Source organism: Stomoxys calcitrans, chromosome 3, assembly GCF_963082655.1.
Source record: "Stomoxys calcitrans chromosome 3, idStoCalc2.1, whole genome shotgun sequence".
In the NCBI taxonomy this organism is placed as follows: domain Eukaryota; kingdom Metazoa; phylum Arthropoda; class Insecta; order Diptera; family Muscidae; genus Stomoxys; species Stomoxys calcitrans.
Genome location: NC_081554.1, coordinates 169,329,432 through 169,352,149, shown reverse-complemented (window position 1 = coordinate 169,352,149; position 22,718 = coordinate 169,329,432). Strand labels below are relative to the sequence as shown.

General features: G+C 37.5%; 1 protein-coding gene across 1 annotated transcript; it reads left to right on the top strand.

The window, feature by feature from the left end:
• The first annotated feature begins 4,372 nt into the window (after positions 1–4,372).
• Positions 4,373–13,418, top strand: LOC106095209 (uncharacterized). Its single transcript, XM_059365679.1, has 3 exons — positions 4,373–6,058; positions 13,097–13,215; positions 13,328–13,418. The coding sequence occupies exons 1-3, from the start codon at positions 4,373–4,375 to the stop codon at positions 13,416–13,418; spliced, it is 1,896 nt and encodes a 631-aa protein (XP_059221662.1).
• Positions 13,419–22,718: the final 9,300 nt, after the last annotated feature.

Sequence of the window (22,718 nt, the reverse complement as noted above, 5' to 3'; positions counted from 1 at the left end):
CAAACTATATCTGGCGATTATACTTCTGTAGTGACGTAATGCCAGAGCAAAATCGGAAATGCAGGCACTCTATGTACCGGTTGCACCTCACCGACCAATAATGGAGACAGTTCTGGCAAACCAAACAAAATCGGGGTCCGGGCTTCTTTTCAATCCCGGCACGGACCAGAAGCGTGCGGAGAAGGCGCTCCGGGATGAAAAAAGGACGAACATATACAATGAGGCGGCAGCCCTTCCCGGTAAAGGACGGTCCACTCTGGTACGTACAACCGGCTGCCATGGGATTGGTGCCAGTTTCGTGTTTTTTGGGTTACCATAAAAGTGCAAAACAATATTTCACCGAAATCGGTGTGGCTATCTCTGAGGCCGGCCGTCTTTGAAAATGTTGATAAGGGAATAGAATGATAGAAAAGTATGATTTCAGGGACTCTAACAGTAATCCATTGGAAGCTCACCGCAATATGGCTACTTTTTGATATTCAAAATGTGGGCAGAGCCTCCTGACTGTTAGAATCCCTCAAATCATCCTTTGTATCAACCATTCCACAGATTCACATGCTGGATACATTGCCCAAGCCATGAAGCCAATTGTATCTCAATCCACAACACATTATAGAGGCAAAGGTTGAAGCTTTTGGGCATCGGAATTCAATTTCGTCTTGCAGGCGAAGATCCGCTATGGTGAACGCTCATGGTATGCCGAAACTGCAGGAGAGCTGGAATTGTGAACAGCTCATTTCAAAGGATCATTAGGGCAATAATAAGCGGGCGGTAACGTCGAAGACAGATCTCGTTAGCAAGAAAATGGTTAATTCCCACCCTACAGCTTCAGGGGTTTATCAACTATGAATTTGGAGAACACGAAAGCTTTTCTGGGCAAAGCAAACTGAATTAAGAACTTGAGCGAAAAATGAGCATGTGGCACACGTGGAACGAATAACGTCAGAGATCCTGTGGGGATCATGAAAAGCCGAAATTAAGAATGAATCGCTGGCTAGAATAAACGTCACAGTCATTGTGTCCGCCATGACAGCTTACTGTCTGATCGGAAAACATTCTGACAGGTTTGCTAGTAACGACTTCTGCGGAAGCTGTGAGGACGTCGAGGAAGACCAGACCATAGAACATCTGCTAAGTGTGTGAGCCGCACTGTCAGTCAGAAGAAATTCCACTTTAGGTTCTCATTTTGTTGAGAACTTGTCTGATTTAGCGAAAGTGAACATCCGCAACTTGTCGGGCTTTTTAAAGGGATCTGATGATAGTTCACCAGTAGGAACTAGAAGGGATCTACCTTCTCCCATTCCTATGGTATCACAATGGACGAAAAGGTCTAAGTGAGTCTGATGGCAGACTGCCGCTTAAACCTAACCTATGCTCAAAATCGGTTTATAACCTCCCTACAAACCGATTACCCGATTATACTTCTTCTTAAGCCGCTAGAGGGCGCATTTCTTTTCGGATTTGGCTGAAATTTTTCAGAATATTTAAGGGGCCTAAGAATTATATCAGATTTTTCTAAAATTTTTAGCGATGACTTCCAACATCCACGGCAAGTATGGACTAAATCGGTTCATATTTAGATACAGCTTCCATATGCACATATCTTTTGAGTTGTCTTCTTGGACCTCTAGAGGACGCTTTTATTATTCGATTTGGATGAAATTTTTCAGAGCAGTTCTTATCAGATATCAGATTTTTCTGATATTTTGAGCGATGACTTTTGGTATGGACCTAATCGGTCCATGTTTAGATATAGCTCCCATATGAACTTATCTTTTGAGTTGACTTCTTGGACCTCTAGAGGACGCTTTTATTATCCGATTTAAATTAAATTTTACACGATAACTTCTGCTATGACCTCCAATATCCATATCAAGAATGGTTCGAAACGCTCCATAACCTGGTGTAGCTCCCCTATAAGCCGTTCCCCTAATTGGACTCTAGAGGGCGCACTTCTTATTCATATCCTACAAAGTAAGGACGATTTTTTCTGCCTCTGGAGGGCACACTCCTTCCCCCGATAATTTTTCCTATGACCTCCAATATCCATATCAAGAATGGTTCGAAACGCTCCATAACCTGGTGTAACTCCCCTATAAACCGTTCCCCTAATTGGACTCTAGAGGGCGCACTTCTTATTCATATCCTACAAAGTAGGGAAGATTTTTTCTGCCTCTGGAGGGCCCACTCCTTCCCCCAATAATTTTTCCTATGACCTCCAATATCCATATCAAGAATGGTTCGAAATGCTCCATAACATGATATTTCTCCCCTATAAACCGTTCTCCTGATTGGACTTTTTGAGACTCTAGAGGGCGCACTTCTTATTCATATCCTACAAAGTAGGGAAGATTTTTTCTGCCTCTGGAGGGCCCACTCTTTTACTCTCTTTTTTATACCCTCCACCATAAGATGGGGGGTATACTAATTTCGTCATTCTGATTGTAACTACTCGAAATATTCGTCTGAGACCCTATAAAGTATATATATTCTTGATCGTCGCGACATTTTATGTCGATCTATCCATGTCCGTCCGTCCGTCCGTCTGTCTGTCGAAAGCACGCTAACTTCCGAAGGAGTAAAGCTAGCCGCTTGAAATTTTGCACAAATACTTCTTATTAGTGTAGGTCGGTTGGTATTGTAAATGGGCCATATCGGTCTATGTTTTGATATAGCTGCCATATAAACCGATCTTGGGTCTTGACTTCTTGAGCCTCTAGAGTGCGCATTTCTTATCCGATTGGGATGAAATTTTGCACAACGTGTTTTGTTATGATATCCAACAACTGTGCCAAGTATGGTTCAAATCAGTTTATAACTTGATATAGCTGCCATATAAACCGATCTTGGGTCTTGACTTCTTGAGCCTCTAGAAGGCGCAATTCTTGTCCGATTGGAATGAAATTTTGCACGACGTGTTTTGTTATTATATCCAACAACTGTGCCAAGTATGGTTCAAATCGGTCCATAACCTGATATAGCTGCCATATAAACCGATCTGGACTCTTGACTTCTTGAGCCTCTAGAGTGCGCAATTCTTATCCGATTGGAATGAAATTTTGCACGACGTGTTTTGTCACGATATCCAACAACTGTGCCAAGTATGGTTCAAATCGGTTCATAACCTGATATAGCTGTCATATAAACCGATCTTGGGTCTTGACTTCTTGAGCCTCTGGAGGGCGCAATTCCTATCCGATTTGAATGAATTTTGGCACGTAGTATTTTGTTATGATATCCAACAACTGTGCCAAGAATGGTTCAAATCGGTTCATAACCTGATATAGCTGTCATATAAACAGATCTGGGGACTTGACTTCTTGAGCTTCTAGAGGGCGCAATTCCTATCCGATTTGGCTGAAATTTTGCAAGACGTTTTTTATTGTTACTTTCAACCACTATGTCAAATAAAGTTCAAGTCGGTACATAACCTTATATAGCTGTCATATAAACCGATCTTGGGTCTTGACTTCTTGAGCCTCTAGAGGTCGCAATTATTATCCGATTTGCCTGAAATTTTGTACGACGGATTCTTTCATGACCATCAACATACAGGGTGGCTGATGAATATTGCTACAATGATGAATATTGCTACATTTTTTTTTCGGTGTATGGAATACATTTTTCTTTTATTCATGTTAAATTAAATTATTAAATTAATTATTAAATTATTATTAATTAAATTAATTAATTAATTAATTAAATTAATTATTAAATTATTATTATTAAATAGAAAAAAAGTTATTACATTTTTTTTTGGTAGCGGCTTTCATCAGCCACCCTGTATGTGTTTATTTTGGTCTGAATCGGTCCATAGACCAATACAGCTCCCATATAAATCGAATTGCTCACAAAGAGCGCAATTTTTATTCGAATTGGCTGATATTTTACACAGGTCTCCAACATATAATTTAATTGTGGTCCAAACCGGACCATATCTTGATATCGCTCTAATAGCAGAGCAAATCTTTTCTAATATCCTGTTTTGCCTAAGAAGAGATGCCGGGAAAAGAACTCGACAAATGGGATCCATGGTGGAGGGTATATAAGATTCGGCCCGGCCGAACTTAGCACGCTTTTACTTGTTTCTTCTCTTATTTTTTTTTGCAGCTTCATCCCTGTTTTCTTTAATACGTAGCTATTTTTGTTCTGGAATGCTTTTATCCTTATTGTTGGGTTTCTACTTCAATTTATTATTGAAATTGGTTTTGTCTTTTGGTATTTGCTCTCCAATTTGGCCCACACAAAAACAATTTTTGGTCAATTTGAAACATTTGATCAATTACATGGGCGTTTAATGATAGAGTGATGCTAGGCCCTAGCAAAATAGGCTCACCACTGAACCACATTGGGTGCGCAGCACTCAGTCATAATGGAGTTCTGGTCAGTCACAGTCGGCTATCTTATCTTAACGCTTTGCTCAGCTATAAGCCCAATTACAGCAAAACCCTCGGTGCCTCAACAGCATGAATTGTTGGTGGATTATCAAAAATTGCTAAAGGATATTTACAAGGAGCGAGAATATGATACCATTTTGTTGCTACATGGCAATGCTACCGAAAACTTAAGCCTACAGCCATTTCTTCAATATCCCATGCCTAAGTTGGTGCTTCAAGCCACTTCAAAGGCCTTTTGTTATAAGGATTTGTTCAATTCCGAAATATTGGTGGTCTTTCTGATGTCCCATGAACTAGATTGGCAGCTGGTACATAATGCTGCCACCGTACTGGATTATATGCGTCAAAGCCGGATACTAGCAATTGGAGTGAATATCAGCGACCAGGATAATTTCAAAAAAGAGTTGTTGTCTTTAAGCCATTTGCATAAAATGACAAATGTTTTTTTGCTAATAACCAACCAAAAGGAAGCTTCCAGTTTCATGTTGAAACCCTATCCGGAATATCATTGGCTGAGTAGGCTTAACATCCACTCACCGTATTTTATGGAGCAATGGCGTAATTTCCACAACAAATCTGTGGTCACCTTTATTGAGCAGACTCCCACTCGTTCCCTGGTCTTCTATGATGCCAAAGGAGAGGTGAAAATGAGCGGTTATGTGGCCAAGATTTTGCTGCTCTTTGTGGAGCGTTTCAATGGCACCCTGAAAATGTTTTACACCTTGACGGTGGGCAATAAGACTCATTACACTGTGGTCAATCGCATGGTCACCGATAATCTTCTGGACATACCCATGGCCCTGGCTCCCGCCTTTAGTGTGGGTTGGCGAAATGTCTCTGATACCTATGAGCTGAACCGGGGAAGGCTGATTGTTCCTTTGCCTCAACCTTTGGAAATTCGGGCGATATATGCAGTTCTTCTCAATGGTTACTTCTTTGCTGTGGTGATTATAACAGCCTTGCTTTTGGCCTCCACTCATTTGCTGATAGACTTTGTACACTATGGCCTGGGTCAATGGTTGGACTTGATTATCAGCAGCAAAATATTTCCCGGAGTCTTGGGTCAATCCTTTTCGGTGAGAACGAATCCTGTCCTAGGTCTACGAATGGTCTATTTCATGCTGGGATTTGCTGGACTCTATATCAGCACCATGTTTTCGGCCAATGTCAGCAAGCTTTTCATCACCCCCTCATACCCGGGGCAACTTCACAGTTTTATGGATTTGCTGCATTCACCCTATAAGTTGCTGCTACCCCAGCCTGACTATGAGGAGCTCAAGCCTTGGTTATCGCCCATACGCCGAGCCATTATAGCCTCCCCCAATATATCATATGTTATAGCCAATCGCAATATACTCAACACCACCTATTGCTATGCTGCCACCTCGGCGTCCTTTGATCTGCTGTGGCAGCAACAAAAACATTTTACTGGCCAAACCTATTATGCCCCCGAAAATATGATCCTTTACAGCACCATGCCTTCGGCTTTTGTTCTGCAATACAATTCGCCCTTTAAGGAGCCTCTTAACTACCTCATACATCAGGTACGCTCGGTGGGTTTGATTGAAGCTTGGCAGAATCGCTTATTTTGGGATATGGTGAGAATTAAGGAGGTCTCCGTTAAGGCCAAGCATACCGAAAGTGGTGCCAAGATTCTCAAAGTGAATGATTTATTTTGGGTCTGGTCCATTATCGTCATTGGATTGGGTTTCAGTTCCTTGATTTTTTCGATTGAATTGGTGATGGGCAGACATTGCAGAAGGTAGAGGAAGACGACTTTTCAACAAAGACAAGGGACTTAAACTTTTTTGTATGAATTCAAGTTTTCTGTACCTTCTGTCAAACATCAAAATTTGCTATCGATTATTTGAAAATAAAGAACACTGAATTCGTTTGTAGTAATTGCGGATTTTTTAAAAGAAAGTAAATGCATTTTTAATAAAACTTAGAATGAACTTTAATCAAATATACTTTTTTTACACTTTTTTTCTAAAGCAAGCTAAAAGTAACAGCTGATGACTGACAGAAGAAAGAATAAAATTTCGGAGTCACAAGCCGTTGAAAAAATTTGTCAACGCCGACTATATGAAAAATCCGCAATTACTTTTTGTATTCGGAGTATACGAATAGGAACCTGGAGGAAAATGGGTTTGTGTCCTGGCTTTCGGAAAAACTTTCGTTTCAAAGTCGTTTATATTAAGGTGATACGAAATTTGCGGGAAAAGAGTTCGAATCAAAGATGGAAAATATAAAATGGTACTAAAAAGGTACTTTTTACACTGAGAGAGTATTTTGAGTTTTGCATAAAGGTTTCAAGAATATTGGAGTGCAGGTATACAAAATATATCTCTGGAAAACTTCTGCCCTACCGATTACAGATTACACAATGTGTGATGGAAATTTAAGTAAAGAAAATCCCAAAAGGGGTTTGGTTCTCAGAACAAACTTTTTTAGTGTCATTTATATATGACCCAAACCGAAGACGATGGCGGCCACTGTTGCGCAGAGGCTAGCATATTTGTGAGGTATCTAGCCAAGTATCTCTATGAGGTGGTGTCGCTATGCGACTCGCCATTCGAACTCGCTACATCGTTGAGCTTTAACTTTAAACGGACTGCACTCTGTATTAAGAGAGAAGTATCCCTTGTACCCTAATGGAAGATGCCTGGGAGTCGAGTACGAATCCCATATACAATTGAAAGGTCAAGTATCAAGGGTCCATGTCTCTTCCAAAGCTTTCTAGAGATTCAATAGGTCAAAAAAGGCGACTTGTGCATGAGGCATCTGTTTCTAAATATGAACTGAATTAAATCGGGTGGACTTGATTCGATTGGTTAATAAATGAATATCCCTATATTATCGTGGCGAATTTCGTTAAGTGAGAAATACTCGCTTCTTTAGAGAAAAAAGTTCGAAAACATCCGCATTGTTTGAAAAATTCTTGTGCTTAAAATGGTACTAAATCAGTCGCGGGGGTACTACGGTACTCCTCGGATAGAAAAAGTACTGAAAAAAGTACTTAGGTACTGACTTTTCCATTCCTGGTTCAAATCCTGGCCAGAACATTAGACAAAAATGTCAGGGGTGGTCATCCATCCATGTCTTACAAATGTCACCAACATTAGTGCGGATTAATGTTGGTGACATTTGTATGGCATTCACCCATGTAAAACCTTTCTAGGAAAAGGTGTCGTTTAGTGGCTCATTCTTTAGATTTGGCTATACAAATAAGGTACCTGTTTGAGTTAAATATTAAATCTGAAAGATATCGATAAGTTGATAGAAGAATGTTTAGCTTAAGTACCCATTCCGAGGAGAATCTGTAGCTTAAGTACCCATTTCCAGGAGAATGTTTAGCTCAAGTACCCATTCCCAGGAGAATGTCTAACTCAAGTACCCATTCCCAGGAGAATAGGTAGTTTTAGTACCCTTGCCCATGAGAAAGGGAATTTAAGTAGCTTTTAACAGGAGAAAGTAAAGTTTTGGAATCCTTTTCCTAGGAAAGGGAAGTCTTGGAACCATTTCCAAAGGGAAAGGGTAGATTTAGTACCCTTTTCTACGGCTTTATTCCCTTTCCCAAAGGGAGTTGTACGTATGGACACTTAAACCTTTCCCAAGAGAATGAAAGTTTTAGTACTCTCTCCCAAGGAAAACTAGTTTTACTACGTATTTTCGAGCAGAAGAGTAGTTTCGGTAATACTTCCTGAAGGGAAGGGTAGTTTTAGTACTCTTTCCCAAGAAGAAGAATTAATTCAGTACTCTTTCCGAAAGTGAAGGGGCGCGTTTTAAGTACTTTTACCGAGGAGAAGGGTAATTTAAGGACTCTTTCCCGAGGATAAGGCTAGATTAAGTACTCTCTCCCGAGGATAAAGCAAGCCGTAGTGATCTCTCTAGAGGAAAATGGTAGTTTTAGTACTATTTTACAAGGAAACTCTTAGTTTTAGTACTCTTTCCCGAGGAAAAGTGCAGTTTTGCAAATGCAAATTTGCCCATGAATATTCCACTAAGGAATTGGGGCAAACTTCTCACATATTACTAAGTGCTGTCTGATTCAAACTTTAAGCCCAAAGATAAGAGGCCTCATTTTTTAGCCGAGTCTTTGGGGAGAAGTTTTAACATGGCATATTATCTCACAAATGTCGCCACCGCTGAAAAAATTTTTTTCTAGTGTTCTCGCCACTATTCGAACCCAGGCGTTCAGCGTCATAGGCGGACATACTAACCTCTGCGCTACGGTGGCCTGCTTCGAGGAGAAGAGTAGTTTCGGTAATACTTTCTGAAGTGAAGGGCAGTTTTAGTACTCTTTCCCAAGGAGAAGAATAAATTTAGAACTGTTTACGAAAGTGAAGGATTACGTTTTAGTACTTTTCCCTAGAAAGGGAAGAAGGCTAATTTTAGGACTCTTTCCCAAGGAGAAGGCTAGCTTTAGTACCCTTTCCCAAGGAGAAGGGTAGCCAAAGTACTCTCTCTCTCTAGAGGAAAGGATAGTTTTAGTACTATTTTGCAAGGAAACTCGTAGTTTTAGTGCTCTTTCCCGAGGAGAATTGCAGTTTTAGTACTCCTTAAAAAGAATACGGGTAGTTTCAATACCATTTTTCAAGGTGGATCGTAGTTTTAGTTCTCCTTCCCAAGGAGAAAGGTAGTTTTTGTACACTTTCCCGAGAAGACGGGTAGTTTAGAACTCTTTTCCGAGGATAAAAGTGGTTTTAGTACCCTTTGACTAGAAGTGGGGTAGTTGGATTACTCTAGGCTGTGTAGAGGGAGTAGTTTTATCACTTTATGTTAAGGGAGGCCACCTTAGCGCAGGGTTCGAATCCTGGCAAGACCATCAGAAAAAATTGTCAGCACTGGTTTTCCCTCCTAATGCTGACAACATTTGTGAGGTACTGTATAAAACTTCCGTGTAAAACTTCTCTCCAAAGAGGTGTCGCACTGCGGTACGCCGTTCGGACTCGGTTATAAAAACGAGGACCCTTATCAATGAGCTTAAAACTTGAATCGGACTGCACTCACTGATATACGAGAAGTTTGCCCCTGTTCCTTAGTGGAATGTTCATGGGCATAATTTGCATTTGCTAAGGAAAAGGGTACTTTGTGTACTATGTCGTAAGGGAAAGGGTAGATAAAATTCTCATTCCCAAGGAAAAGGTGAGGTTTAATAGTCCTTCCTTTGGAAAACTGTAGATTTAGAAACCATTCCTATTTGCAAGAGTAGTTTCAGTACCACTTCCGAAAGAAAAAGGGAATTCTTTTTCCTTGTACCCTTTCCCAAAAAGAAGGGTATTCTTGATACGCTATCCATACCAAAAAGGATAACTTTAGTACCCTGAATCAAGGGAAACGGCAATTTTGGTAATATTTTCGGAAAGGAAGGGTTGTTTTAGTACTGTTTCCGAAAAGCAAGTTTTAGTACTATTTCCGGAAAGGAGGGGTAGTTTTAAAACTATTTCCGGAAATGAAGAGTAGTTTTAATACTCTTTCTGGAAAGGAAAGTTAGTTTTAGTACTCTTTCGGGAAAGCAAGGGTAGTTTCAGTACTGTTTCTGGAAAGAAAAGTAAGTTATAATACTCTTTCAGGAAATGAAGGGTTTTAGTACTCTTTACGGAAAGGAAAGGTAGTTTTAATACTCTTTCCGGAAAGGAAGGGTAGTTTTGGCACTCTTTTCGGAAAGGAAAAGTAATTTTAGCACTCTTTCCGGTAAGGAAGGGTAATTTTAGTAGTCTTTCCAGAAATTAAGGGTAGTTTCAGTACTCTTTCCGGAAAGGAAAGGTAGTTTTAGTACTCTTTCCGGAAAGGAAGGGTAGTTTTACCACTCTTTCCGGAAAGGAAGGGTAGTTTTAGTACTCTTTCCGGAAAGTAAGGACAGTTTTAACACTCTATCCGGAAAAGAAGGGAAGTTTTACCACTGTTTCGGTAAGAAAAGATAGCTTTAGTACTCTTTCTGGAAAGGTAGTGTAGTTTTAGTACTATTTCCGGAAAGCAAGGATAGTTTTAGGACTCTTTTCGTAAAGGAAGGTTAGTACCAGAGGGGAAGTTTTGGTACTCTAACCGGAAAGTGATGGTAATTTTAGTACTCTTTCCAGAAAAGAAGGGAAGTTTTAATACTCTTTCCGGAAAGGAAGAGTAGTTTCAATACTCTTTCTAGAAAAGAAGGATAGTTTTAGTACTCTTTCCGGAAAGCAAGACTAGTTTTAGGACTCTTTTCGGAAAGGAAGGGCAGTTTTAACACTCTTTCTGTACTCTTATTACTCCTTCCGGAAATGAAAGATAGTTTTAGCACTCTTTCCGGAAAGGAAGGAAAATTTTAGTACTCTTTCCGGTAAGGAAGGGAAATTTTAGTACTCCTTCCGGAAAGGAAGGGTAGGTTTCACTTCACTTTTTGGCTGATTTTCATCAAAAATACAAATTTTTCGAAGGGATCACGATTTAACCTTTGTTTTGCTCTACGAGGCTTAGTTAAGGAGATATGGCCATTTTAAGTTTTGGTAGAGAAGAATTCACTTTTTGGCTGATTTTCATCAAAAATACAAATTTTCCAAAGTTATCACGAATTAACCTTAGTTTTGCTCTACGAGGCTTAGTTAAGGAGATATGGCCATTTTAAGTTTTGGTAGGGAAGAATTCACTTTTTGGCTGATTTTCATCAAAAATACACATTTTCCGAAGTGATCACGTGTTAACCTTAGTTTTGCTCTACGAGGCTTTGTTAGGGAGATATGGCCATTTTAAGTTTTGGAAGGGAAAAATTCACTTTTTGGCCGATTTTCATCAAAAATTTAAATTTTCGGAAGTTATCACGAATTAACCTTAGTTTTGCTCTACGAGGCTTAGTTAAGGATATATGGCCATTTTAAGTTTTGGTAGGGAAAAATTCACTTTTTGGCTGATTTTCATCAAAAATACACATTTTCCGAAGTGATCACGAATTAACCTTAGTTTTGCTCTACGAGGCTTAGTTAAGGAGATATGGCCATTTTAAGCTTTGGAAGGGAAAATTTAATTTTTTGGCTGATTTTCATCAATTTAAATTTGTTACTCTTTCCCAGGTAAAGGTTACTTTAGTATTTTTTCCCTTGGATAATGGTAGTTGTAGTACTTATTCCCAAGTAGAAGGCTTCTTGGGTACTCTTTCCTAAAAAGAAAGGATAGTTTTCGTACTCTGTCGCTAGTAGAATGTTAGTTTTAGTAATTTTTTTCGAGTCGAAGGGTTGTTTTAGTAATCTTTCTTGAGGAGAGTTTTAATTTTAATGCTCTTTTCAAAGGACAAGGGGCGGTTTTCAAAGTGTTACTCGAGGATAAGGTAAGTATAGTGCTCTTTCTTGAAGCAAAGACTTGTTTTAGTTCCCTTTTCCGGGAAGAAGGCTAGTCTTAGTACTATTTCCCGAAGAGAATAGTGGTTTTAGTACTCCCTCCCAGATAAAGGTTATTTTTAGTACCCTTTCCCGAGAATAAGGGCAGTTTTAGTACTATTTTTCGAGGAAAACGAATGTTATAGTACTTTCTCCCGAGGATAAGACCAGCTTAACTTCTCCTTCCTAAGGAGAAGGGGTAAATTAGTAACCTTCCCCGAGAAGATAGATAGTTTAAGAAGTTTTTCCCGAAGAAAAGGATGGTTTCAGTACTCTTTTTCGAAAAGAATGGCAGTATTAGTACTTTTTCCGAGGTTTTAGTACTCTTTCTCGAAAAAAAGTTAGTTTCAATATTCTTTGTCGGGAACAAGGGTGGTTTTAGTACTCTTTTTCGTTGAGAATGGTAGATCTAGCAATCTTTTCTGAAGAGAATATAAGTTTTTGTACTCTTATCCGTGGAGAATGGTAGTTGTTTTGGTAGAAGAAGTTTAGTTTTAGTCACTTTTGAAATTTATAACGGTAGTTTTAGTACTCCTTCTCGAAGAGGCGTGTATCGTTTTTACCCTTTCTCGATGGGGATTTTTTTAATGTATATTTCTCGAGAAGAAGAGTAGCTTTAGTACTCCTTCTCGAGGTGTAGGGTAGCTTTGGTCCTCTTTCCCAAGGCGCAGTGTCGTTATAGTACTTTTTACTGAGGAAAAAACCGCTGTACTTGAAAATCGTGTAACGAACTAGAGTCAAGAAACATAAGGCTATCAATATCCGCTAAAACTAAGAGGCTAAGAATCCACGCAGAAGAATTAACCCTAGAACGTGGAACATTTCGTCATATCGAAGAAATTCGGTGAATTTCAATCTCAATTGAGAAATGGGCAGATAAATGGTTAATGATAGAAATCAAAGGCCTAGAATAAAATAAGATACGGCATTTGCAAAAGTCGATTAGGGATAATTTTGGACCCATAGATGGTATTGTACTCATTGGGAAGGAACCAGTTACACATAATCAATAAAAAGTACACATATATTAGCCCAATGGATGTGTAGATTATGTGAATCGATAAATAGGTTTATTAAAGGGCTCAAAGATGGGAAATTACACTTAAATTATCAAATTTTAGGAAAATTGCTAAAAAAAAAATTGAGGTCTATTTTGACCAACGACACCTGCTGACCACTACTTGTAACTAAAATATAACTGAAAGATGGGGCCTATTTTTACTTACGACATAAGGCTGCCAAAAGGAGCAATTAAATCACTGTATCTTTATGCATGTATATCTTTGTATCAATACTTATTTATTGAGTTGCTTAAATTTTGTGCACTACTTTTTTGACATTTGATTGCAGAGTTTGAATTTTTCAACGCTGCACAAAAACAGCTCAACACGACCTTTAGATGCTGTCCTGCCCGAAGAAAGAGAGCCACTAGGTCTCGACCACAGATTATCAGTAACTCAAGGAGGAGAGTAAGCAAAACTCCGTTTCTATTATGTACGTATCTAATCGGAGTTATCACTACCTTTTAAATGGGACCTTTACATGTGCACATCACATAGCTTATTGTCTTAATCTCTTTAGCGACATCTATATGTGCACAAAGATGGTTACAGCAACTGATACCACAAAAGCACCAACCATGCAGCAAGGGCACAAACCATATAAAATTTAATTATACAGTACTTCTATTCAACATAAACAAATCGCCCGATATCGATTTCTTTGCACTTGGCAATCGATGCTCTGGCTAACAGAACCATCAAATGGCTCCAGCAGCTGCCAAATTCGCACATACCTTCAATAATCGTCGGCAAAGTCAGAAGTGTTTCGTGATTTGGTGTTGTATGTTGTGATTTTCAATAGAAAAATTAATAAATAAATACTGAAAATATATGTGCAAAACCGCGACGAGCCTCAATTTAGACGTGTGGTTCGCGTTCGGCGAATGCAGTGAAGTGTAAGCATATAATTTTTAATTGAAAATTTCATAGAACAAAAAGATGCAAAAGAAAAATAATCCCCACCAACGCACACAGTGAATCAGTGAAAAAGCAAAGCAAAGGGAACACCAACAACTCCATTTGACCGGTGTTAGTTGGGTAAGAGGTGGGGAGTAGGGCAATAAGAGTTCAATAAATAGTGTGCAAAATAAAATAACAGTTTCTGTGAAAAATCGAATTTTTACAAGGAAGCTGAAAGTGAAAGAGTGACAAAGGATAGAAATTGTACATGGATGATGCATGGATAAAGAAGAAGTAAACGCCTATTGTGTGTTATATTGTTGTTGTGCCATTCGTTTGATTACCCCCACACGCAGGCGGCATCCTGCAAAGAATGTAAAGAATTGGGTGAAAGAAGTGGTCACAAAAATATAAGCGACCATTTGAAGGAGCAAGTGAAAAAAGCTAAGGCGAATATAAAGAAAAAACAAATGTACCAAAGTACCGGTGTTTTTTTTTTGTATCCATTATTGTTTTTGTTGTACTTATTTGTTTATTTTTTTTTTTGGTTGGGTGAAAATAACAGTTCAACTTTGCTTAGTTTTGTGTATAATTTTGGTGGGGGAATTATTGCTTTTGCAAAATTCTTATGCTCAAAGAGAAAGAGAGAGAGAGAACAAGTGTGTAAGAGGGAATTCAACGGTAAGAGTTTAAGAGAGTTGTGTTTTGCATTTGTTAAAGAAAACCTGCCTCAATATTGAGGGTTGTCGTCTCCCAAAATTATTATTATATTTGCCATATTATTTAAGGGCAAATCGAAGCTTAGCTTATGGGATTCTTTTAAACTGCCTTGTTCTTTGTAATTGAATTAAAATCGATAAAAAAAATCAAGATTATGGACTTTTATAACCAAATGAACATGTTATTTTTTCATATATGTATGCATATATACCCGTATTCACAAAAATTTTAGGCAGCTTTAAAGTAGGTTTATTCGACAGTTCTATTAAGGAAATTTGTCACATAAAGATACTTAACGCTGCTTTAAGTTTTGTGAATATGGGTATTATTCATTCAATTATTTAAACTTAATAATGATCGTATGAATTTAGAAATATATCTAGTATTTTCCCACATACATTTTCTGAGATAAATTGTTTTGAGTTTTTTAGTGAATAAAATTTTGTAAGGAATATAAAAAAACACAATTTTTTCGTGATTTTTCTAAAATTTTCTAGCTTGATATCATATTCAATGCTTCGATTCAAAGAATTGCAAAGCAAAAAAGCTTATAAGCGCTGAGCAAGTGGGTGTTTTTATTTAAAACTCTTTGACTGGCTTGGTGGATCATGATTTCTGATACGCCATGTATCTTCAACACCTTTTGTCAAATAGATTTAGTTGCCCTACATACCCAAATACCATTGAGTAATGTAGGGCACGCTTTTGTTTTGAAACAGTGCTCAATAGGTCCTCTAACTCTCCTTAGCGCAGTAAGAGAGAGAGAAGGCCTTACTTCCTACTATTCGGATACAAACTAATCATCAATGCTAAGAACAACCAACACATCAACATTGCCAACCAATTTTGTGTTGCACTTGCACATTCATTGAATGTCACTGCAAGTTCCTCTTGTGGTTAGGCCGCATTTATCGCGATCGCAGGCCAGTTAGTTCATATGTCTGTTTGCGCTCCTTTATTTTGATCTTTTAAATCCTTTCGTGATTTTTCGAACATTTTCTAGCTCGAAAACATATTCAATGCTTCGATTCAAAAAATGGTAAAGCAATTAACTTCTAAAAGCTGAGCAAGTGTGTGTTATTATTCAAAACACTTTTACTGGTATGGAGGATCATGATTTCTGATACACCATGTATCTTCATCAACACCTTTGTCATATTGATTAAGGTACCCTACATACCCAAAAACTATTGAGTACGGTTTAGAGCACGCTTTTGTTTTGAAATAGGGCTCAATAAGTAGGATACTTCCAATTTTTAGAAAGACCAGATCTCGAAGATGGGTAGATCGTTTTAAGCATAATTTGGTTTGCACACTTATAGTAACCCAAAAATATGAAATTGGTATACAACTTTGGGGTCAAACAATCAGGGGGAACGCCAAACGCCACTCAAAAACCCACTCATGATACCCATGTTTGCCGATTGGGACAACATGGGTATCAAATAAAAGCTATTTAGAAGTACAGTAAGAACTTGATATAACAAGTTGACCCCACTTCCCAAAAACCCCCAGAAGAACATTTACCCCTTTGCGACAAAATGGGTATCAAATGAAAGGTATTTGAAAGTTTAGTACAAACCTTATATTAAAATGTATTCAAGGTGCACATCGTGTTCTGTTATTACTTCCAAAAAATGTGCCAAGTACGGTCCAAATCGCTCTTTAATTTGGATTTGGCTGAAATTTTGCATTTAGTGTTCTGTTAAGACTTCCAACAACTGTGTCAAGTACGGTTGAAATTGGTCAAGAACCTCATATAGCTCCCATATAAAACGATCACCCGATTTGACTTCTTGAGCCCCTGGAAGCCGCAATTTTTGTCCGATTTGGCTGAAGTTTTGCACATAGTGTTCTGTTATGACTTCAAACAACTGTGTCAAGTACAGCTATTTAAACCGATCTCCCGATTTGCCTTCTTGAGACCTTATAAGCCGCGATTTTTATCCGATTTAAGTGCTAAATCCTGTGTTTGGTTTGGTGTGCAGGTTTAACCACACAAAAATAAATCCCATTTTTGGCAGGATTCATTTTAAAATCCCACATAAATCCGATTTCAAGGTTGGTTAGGTTAGGTGGAAAAGAGGGTGCCGATATTAATCCGCCCTATGCCACTATGGATATACACCAGAGCCAGTAATCGGCTTGTCATGGCTAAATAATCTATAAAAGCACCAAAATATTTTTTTGCCCCGATTCAATGAAAAACGGTGGCGAGTTTTTATAAAGCGATCAGCCGATTTAAGTGTTTGCGTCGCTCTTTACTACCTACTTTCGCCGTTACAGTGAGTTGCATCGATCCTTCAAGTTCTGAGTATTCAACAGATCTGATCATATTTGTTTGCAGCTGCCACATTGCCCTGTTTTTCTATTGAAGGCGAAGAAAGCACAAAAGCCGCATTCCTTAACACCTGTACCAGTTATAGTCAATTTCAAAACTTACGCCCTTTTATACTAAAATTTGAAGCAATGAGACCCCTTGTATTAGTATTTGGACCCTTGACATCCATAGTTTTATTTGCACGACAAGAAGTAAATTAATTTCGAGTTATCCCCGGCTATTTTTTCAGTTACTAACTTGGTATTTATATTTTGGAAAAACCTACCAAAAATTGAGGTGAGCCTACCAACCTACCAAGAGAATACTAACCTACCAATTTTGGTAGGAACCTACCAAAAACGGCAACACTGTTCACTTAAATCCCCAAAAACGCAGTGTAAACGGACAGAATTTGTTTTTCGATTTCATTAATTCCAGATTAAAAAAAATTTCGTGCTTTAAGTACCAATTCGAAATAAGTTTTAATTAGAGTATTAAACATCTTTTTCCATTTGCTTCAGATATTCTTTAGGGATTTTTTTTTTATAAGTTCTATAAATGCAATGTGAGAGCTGTTCCATTTGGCATTTAATGTGTAGTACAAAATGCAATCGACTCCCAAAATTTCTTAAATCTTAGTAATAGGCAACCCTGGAACACCACCTCAATTCGCTTAAATGTACACATGACAACAATTATTGTGTAATTGCAGAACATGTGGGATATATAATTTGCAAAAACAAACTTCAAAACTATCAAAACAAAGAGAAAGAAAACATATGAAATAGCAAACGAAAAACAAATCCCAACAGTGAAAACAAAGAGAGCCAAGACTTGCTCAGAGAAAGAGAGAAAGCGTAAATGACAGCTGAGAAGAGACTTTGACAAATAAGTAAAAATGCAAAAGCGCAAGTTCAACTTTAGTTTGCCATATTATTATTGTTATTGTTGTTGTTGGTGCTCTATGCTGTGTGGGGGAACAGAGTGCAAATGAAACAAAACACTCCTTGTGTGTGGTCACCGACGTCGTTGATGGCCGTGCTCAAATGAAATTAACTGCATTGTCTCCTGGTTTAATCGTCAATTGGATTCAGGCCGCAATAAACGTTGAGCAGAGCAAATCGATGTGAATAGCAAACGGTACGCGCCGCGCGTTCATCATATTCTACTTATTTTTCAATTAAGAAAAGTGTTTGCTTGTTTTGTCTGTGTCAAATCAGAATACAAATACAAGAGGAAGAAGCACACACAAAAAAAAAAGTGAAATAAAAAGAAAGCAAATAGAAGAAGAAGAAATATCAAACGAATAAAAAATACACAAGTGGAAAGAATTTAAAGAATCTGTGAATCGAAATCCAAATCTTTGCGGTGCTTTAATTGATGCAAACACAAAAGGTGCATGAGTAGAAAAAGAAACGTGAGAAAAAAGTGAAGAAAATGCAAAATTACTTAGTTGAAGAATTCAAATGAGAAATATTTAAATGCAATTTTAGCAAACATAATCAAAGCAGCATCTAATTGAAGCCAATTAGAACAAATAATACAGATCAAAAGTGATTTGGTAGAGAAAAAGGTAAAACAAAAAAACGAATCATACAAAGTGATGTGTTGACGATAAAAATTTAAAAAAAACAAAAAAGTTTACATATTGAATACTAAAAATAAAAAAAATAAAATTGAGTAAAAACAAGTTTTCAAAAAAAAAAAGAAGAATAAAATAAATCCCTTATAAAATGCCTTAAAGCTAAAGGCATGGTGAATAATAATGCGATATGGGATATTGTGTTTATCGAGGTGTATAACTTTACATTGTTGTGAACAAATGCCTAAACCTTTTTGGAATAACTGTAAAGTTGAAACTATGAAAATTTAATTTGTGTTTTAATGACCTTATGGCTTATGTGACAATGTGGTTAGTTTTGTGTGTTAAGAAATTAAAAAATTAAAAAAAAAATATTTAATATTTAGGTGGTAAAAAATTGAAAAATTATAATTCATTTATTAGTAAAAGTGGTGTTCTGTTGCATGAAACATTACCTTGGGATTAATTGAAGGAATATCAGCAGGATCAACATTAAAATTAAAATACCTTATACGGCGTTTACACTGCTCAATAAATCCCGATTTAAGGTTCTAGTCAGCTGATTTTATAAAGGGAAAGCAGATGATTAAACCATTTAATCCGGATTTAAAGAGTAGTGTAAACGAGGTTTTAAGTTCGTTCGCCAAATGGTTTCTTTCTATGCCTATGAACTCATTGAGAACCTACTTGAGAAGGATGTTGGAAGTTAGAGCTGAAGTTGTCATTCAAATTTCATATAGTTGGGATAAGAAGGGCGCTCTTTAAGTGCTCAAAAAGTCAAATACAAAAATCGGTTTATATTGCACCTATTTCAAATCCCGTAATGCCTATGAACTCATTGAGAACCTACTTGAGAAGGATGTTGGAAGTTAGAGCTGAAGTTGTCATTCAAATTTTATATAGTTGGGATAAGAAGGGCGCTCTTTAAGTGCTCAAAAAGTCAAATACAAAAATCGGTTTATATTGCACCTATTTCAAATCCCGTAATGTGGCTAAATTAAATATTGGTGAGCAATGTTGCCTATCAGATTATGGATCGAGTCGGTTTACTCTTGGTGTGCGTGTTGAAAACCACATATATCATTTCTTTCAAATCTGCTCAGAATCTGTTTAGAATTTTGACCTTTAAATTTAAAATAAAAAAAAATGGAAAATAATTTCGTTTACAAATGAAAATTGGTGTTTTGTTGCATAAAACTTTACCTTGGGATTAATTGAAGGAATATCAGCAGGATCAACATTAAATTCCTTATACGCCGTTTACACTGCTCAATAAATCCCGATTTAATGTTCTATTCAGCTGATTTTATAAAAGGAAAACAGATGATCAATCCAATAAATCCGAATTTAAAGAGTAGTGTAAACGCGGTTTTAGGTTCGTTCGATTCAAATCTCATATACCTCGCCAAATAGTTTCCTTCTATGCCTATGAACTCATTGAGAACCTACTTGAAATGGATGTTGGAAGATAGAGCTCAAGTTGTCATTCAAACTTCATATAGTTGGGATAAGAAGTGCGCTCTTTAAGTGCTCAAAAAGTCAAATACAAAAATCAGTTTATATTGCACCTATTTAAAATCCCATAATTTGGATAAATTAAATATTGGTGAGCAATGTTGCCAATTAGATTATGGATTGAGTCGGTCTACTCTTGGTGTGCATGTTGAAAATCACATATATCATTTCTTTCAAATCTGCTCAGAATCTAATTAGAATTTTGACATTTTGGACACGGTTGCTAGAAGTCATAACACAAAATCTGATTTGAAAATAAAAAGAAAATTATTGAAAAAAAATTAAAAAAAAAAAAATTATTAAAAACAAGTAAGAGCGTGCTAAGTTCGGCCGGGACGAATCTTATATACCATCCACCATGGATCGCATTTGTCGAGTTCTATACGCGGTATCTCTTTCTATCAAATTATAGTCCGATTCGGACCATATTTGAATGCTGAACATTGTATTGGGTTGCCCAAAAAGTAATTGTGGATTTTTTAAAAGAAAGTAAATGCATTTTTAATAAATGAATTTTTAGAATGAACTTTAATCAAATATACTTTTTTTACACTTTTTTTCTAAAGCTAGCTAAAAGTAACACCTGATAACTGACAGAAGAAAGAATGCAATTACAGAGTCACAAGCTGTGAAAAAATTTGTCAACGCCGACTATATGAAAAATTCGCAATTACTTTTTGGGCAACCCAATAGAAGTCGTTGTGTAATATTTCAGTTCATTCGGATAGGTATTACGCCTTGTAGGGGCTCAAGAAGCAAAATCGGGAGATCGGTTTATATGGGTGCTGTATCAAGCTATTGATCGATTCGGACCATATTAGACACGTATGTTGACGGTCATGAGAGAAGCCGTTGTACAAAATTTCTTCCAAATCGGATGAGAATTGCGCACTCTAGATGCTCAAGAAATCAAGACCCAAGATCGGTTTATATGACAGCTATACCAGATTATGAACCGATTTGAATCGTAATTAGCACAATTGTTGGAAGTGATACCAAAACACGACGTGCAAAATTTCATTTCAATTGGACAAGAATTGCGTCCCCTAGAGGCTCAGGAAGTCAAGACCCAAGATCGGTTTATATGGCGGCAATATCAAAACATGGACCAATTTGAACCATTCTTAGCGCAGTTGTTGGAAGTAATACCAAAACACCACGTGCAAAATTTCAGTCAAATCGGATAAGAAATGCGGCTCAAGAAGTCAAGACCCAAGATCGGTTTATATGGCAGCTATATCAAAACATTGACCGATTTGGCCCATTTACAATCCCAACCGACCTACACTAATAGGAAGTATTTGTGCAAAATTTCAAGCGGCTAGCTTAACTCCTTGTAAAATTAGCGTACTTTCGACAGACTGACGGACAGACAGACCGACAGACGTACGGACATGGCTAGATCGACTTGAAATGACATGAAGATCATGATCAGACGCATATTTCGAGGTGTTACAAACAGAATGACGAAACAAGTATACCCCCATCCTATGGTGGAGCGTATAAAAAATTAATCAAAAAAAAATTGTTCTCAAAAAATCTTGATATCAAACTCCAATGAGCTAGGCTCGACCAAGCCGAATCATCATGGAATCTGGCCAATATTTAAAAAAATAAACACAGTTTGTAATTGATTTTTTTTACCCATCACCGAAGGATGGGGGCATATTCATTTTGTCATTCCGTTTGTAAAACCTCGAAATATGCGTCTGAGACCCCATAAAGTATATATATTCTTGATCGTCATGTCATTTTAAGTCGATCCAGCCATGTCCGTCCGTCCGTCTGTCCGTCTGTCTGTTGAAATCACGATACAGTCTTTAAAAATAGAGATATTGAGCTGAAACTTTGCACAGCTCCTTTTTTTGTCCATAAGCAGGTTAAGTTTGAAGATGGGCTATATCGGACTATATCTTGATATAGCCCCCATATAGACCGATACGCCGATTTAGGGTTTTTAACCCATAAAAACCACATTTATTATCCGATTTTGCTGAAATTCGGGATAGTGAGTTGTGTTAGGCTGCTCGACATCCTTCTTCAATTTGGATAAAGCTCGGTCCAGATTTGGATAAAGCTGCCATATAGACCGATCCGCCGATTTATGGTCTAAGGCCCATAAAAGCCACATTTGTTATCCCATTTTGATGAAATTTGGGACAGTGAGTTGTGTTAAGCCACTCGACATCCTTCTTCAATTTGGCCCAGATCGGTCCAGGTTTGAATATAGCTGCCATATAGACCGATCTCCCGATTTAAGGTTTTAGGCACATGAAAGTCGCATTTATTGTCCGATTTCGCCAAAATTTGGGACAGTGAGTTAAGTTAAGATCATCGACATACTTTTGTTATATGGTACAGATCGGTACAAATTTGGATATAGCTGCCATATAGACCGATGTGCCGATTTATGGTCTTAGGCCCATAAAAGCCACATTTTTTATCCGATTTTGCTAAATTTTGGGACAATGAGTTAAGTTACGCCCCTCGACATACTTTTGCAATATGACACTGATCGGTTCAGATTTGAATATAGCTGCCATATAGACGAATCTCTCGATTTAAGGTTTTGGGCACATAAAAGGCTCATTTATTGTCCGATTTCGCCGAAATTTGGGACATTGAGATGCGTTAAGTTCTTCGAAATGTTTCTGCATCTTGGACCAAATCGGTGCAAATTATTATATAACTGCCATATAGACCAATATCTCGATTTAATGCCTTGGTCCCATAAAAGGCGCATTTATAATCCGATTTCACTGAAATTTGTTACAGTGACTTATGTTAGGGTTTTCGACATCCGTATTGTATATGGTTTAGATCGTTTTTTTTTTTGGATATAGCTTCTAAAAAGACCAATATTTTGTTATACAC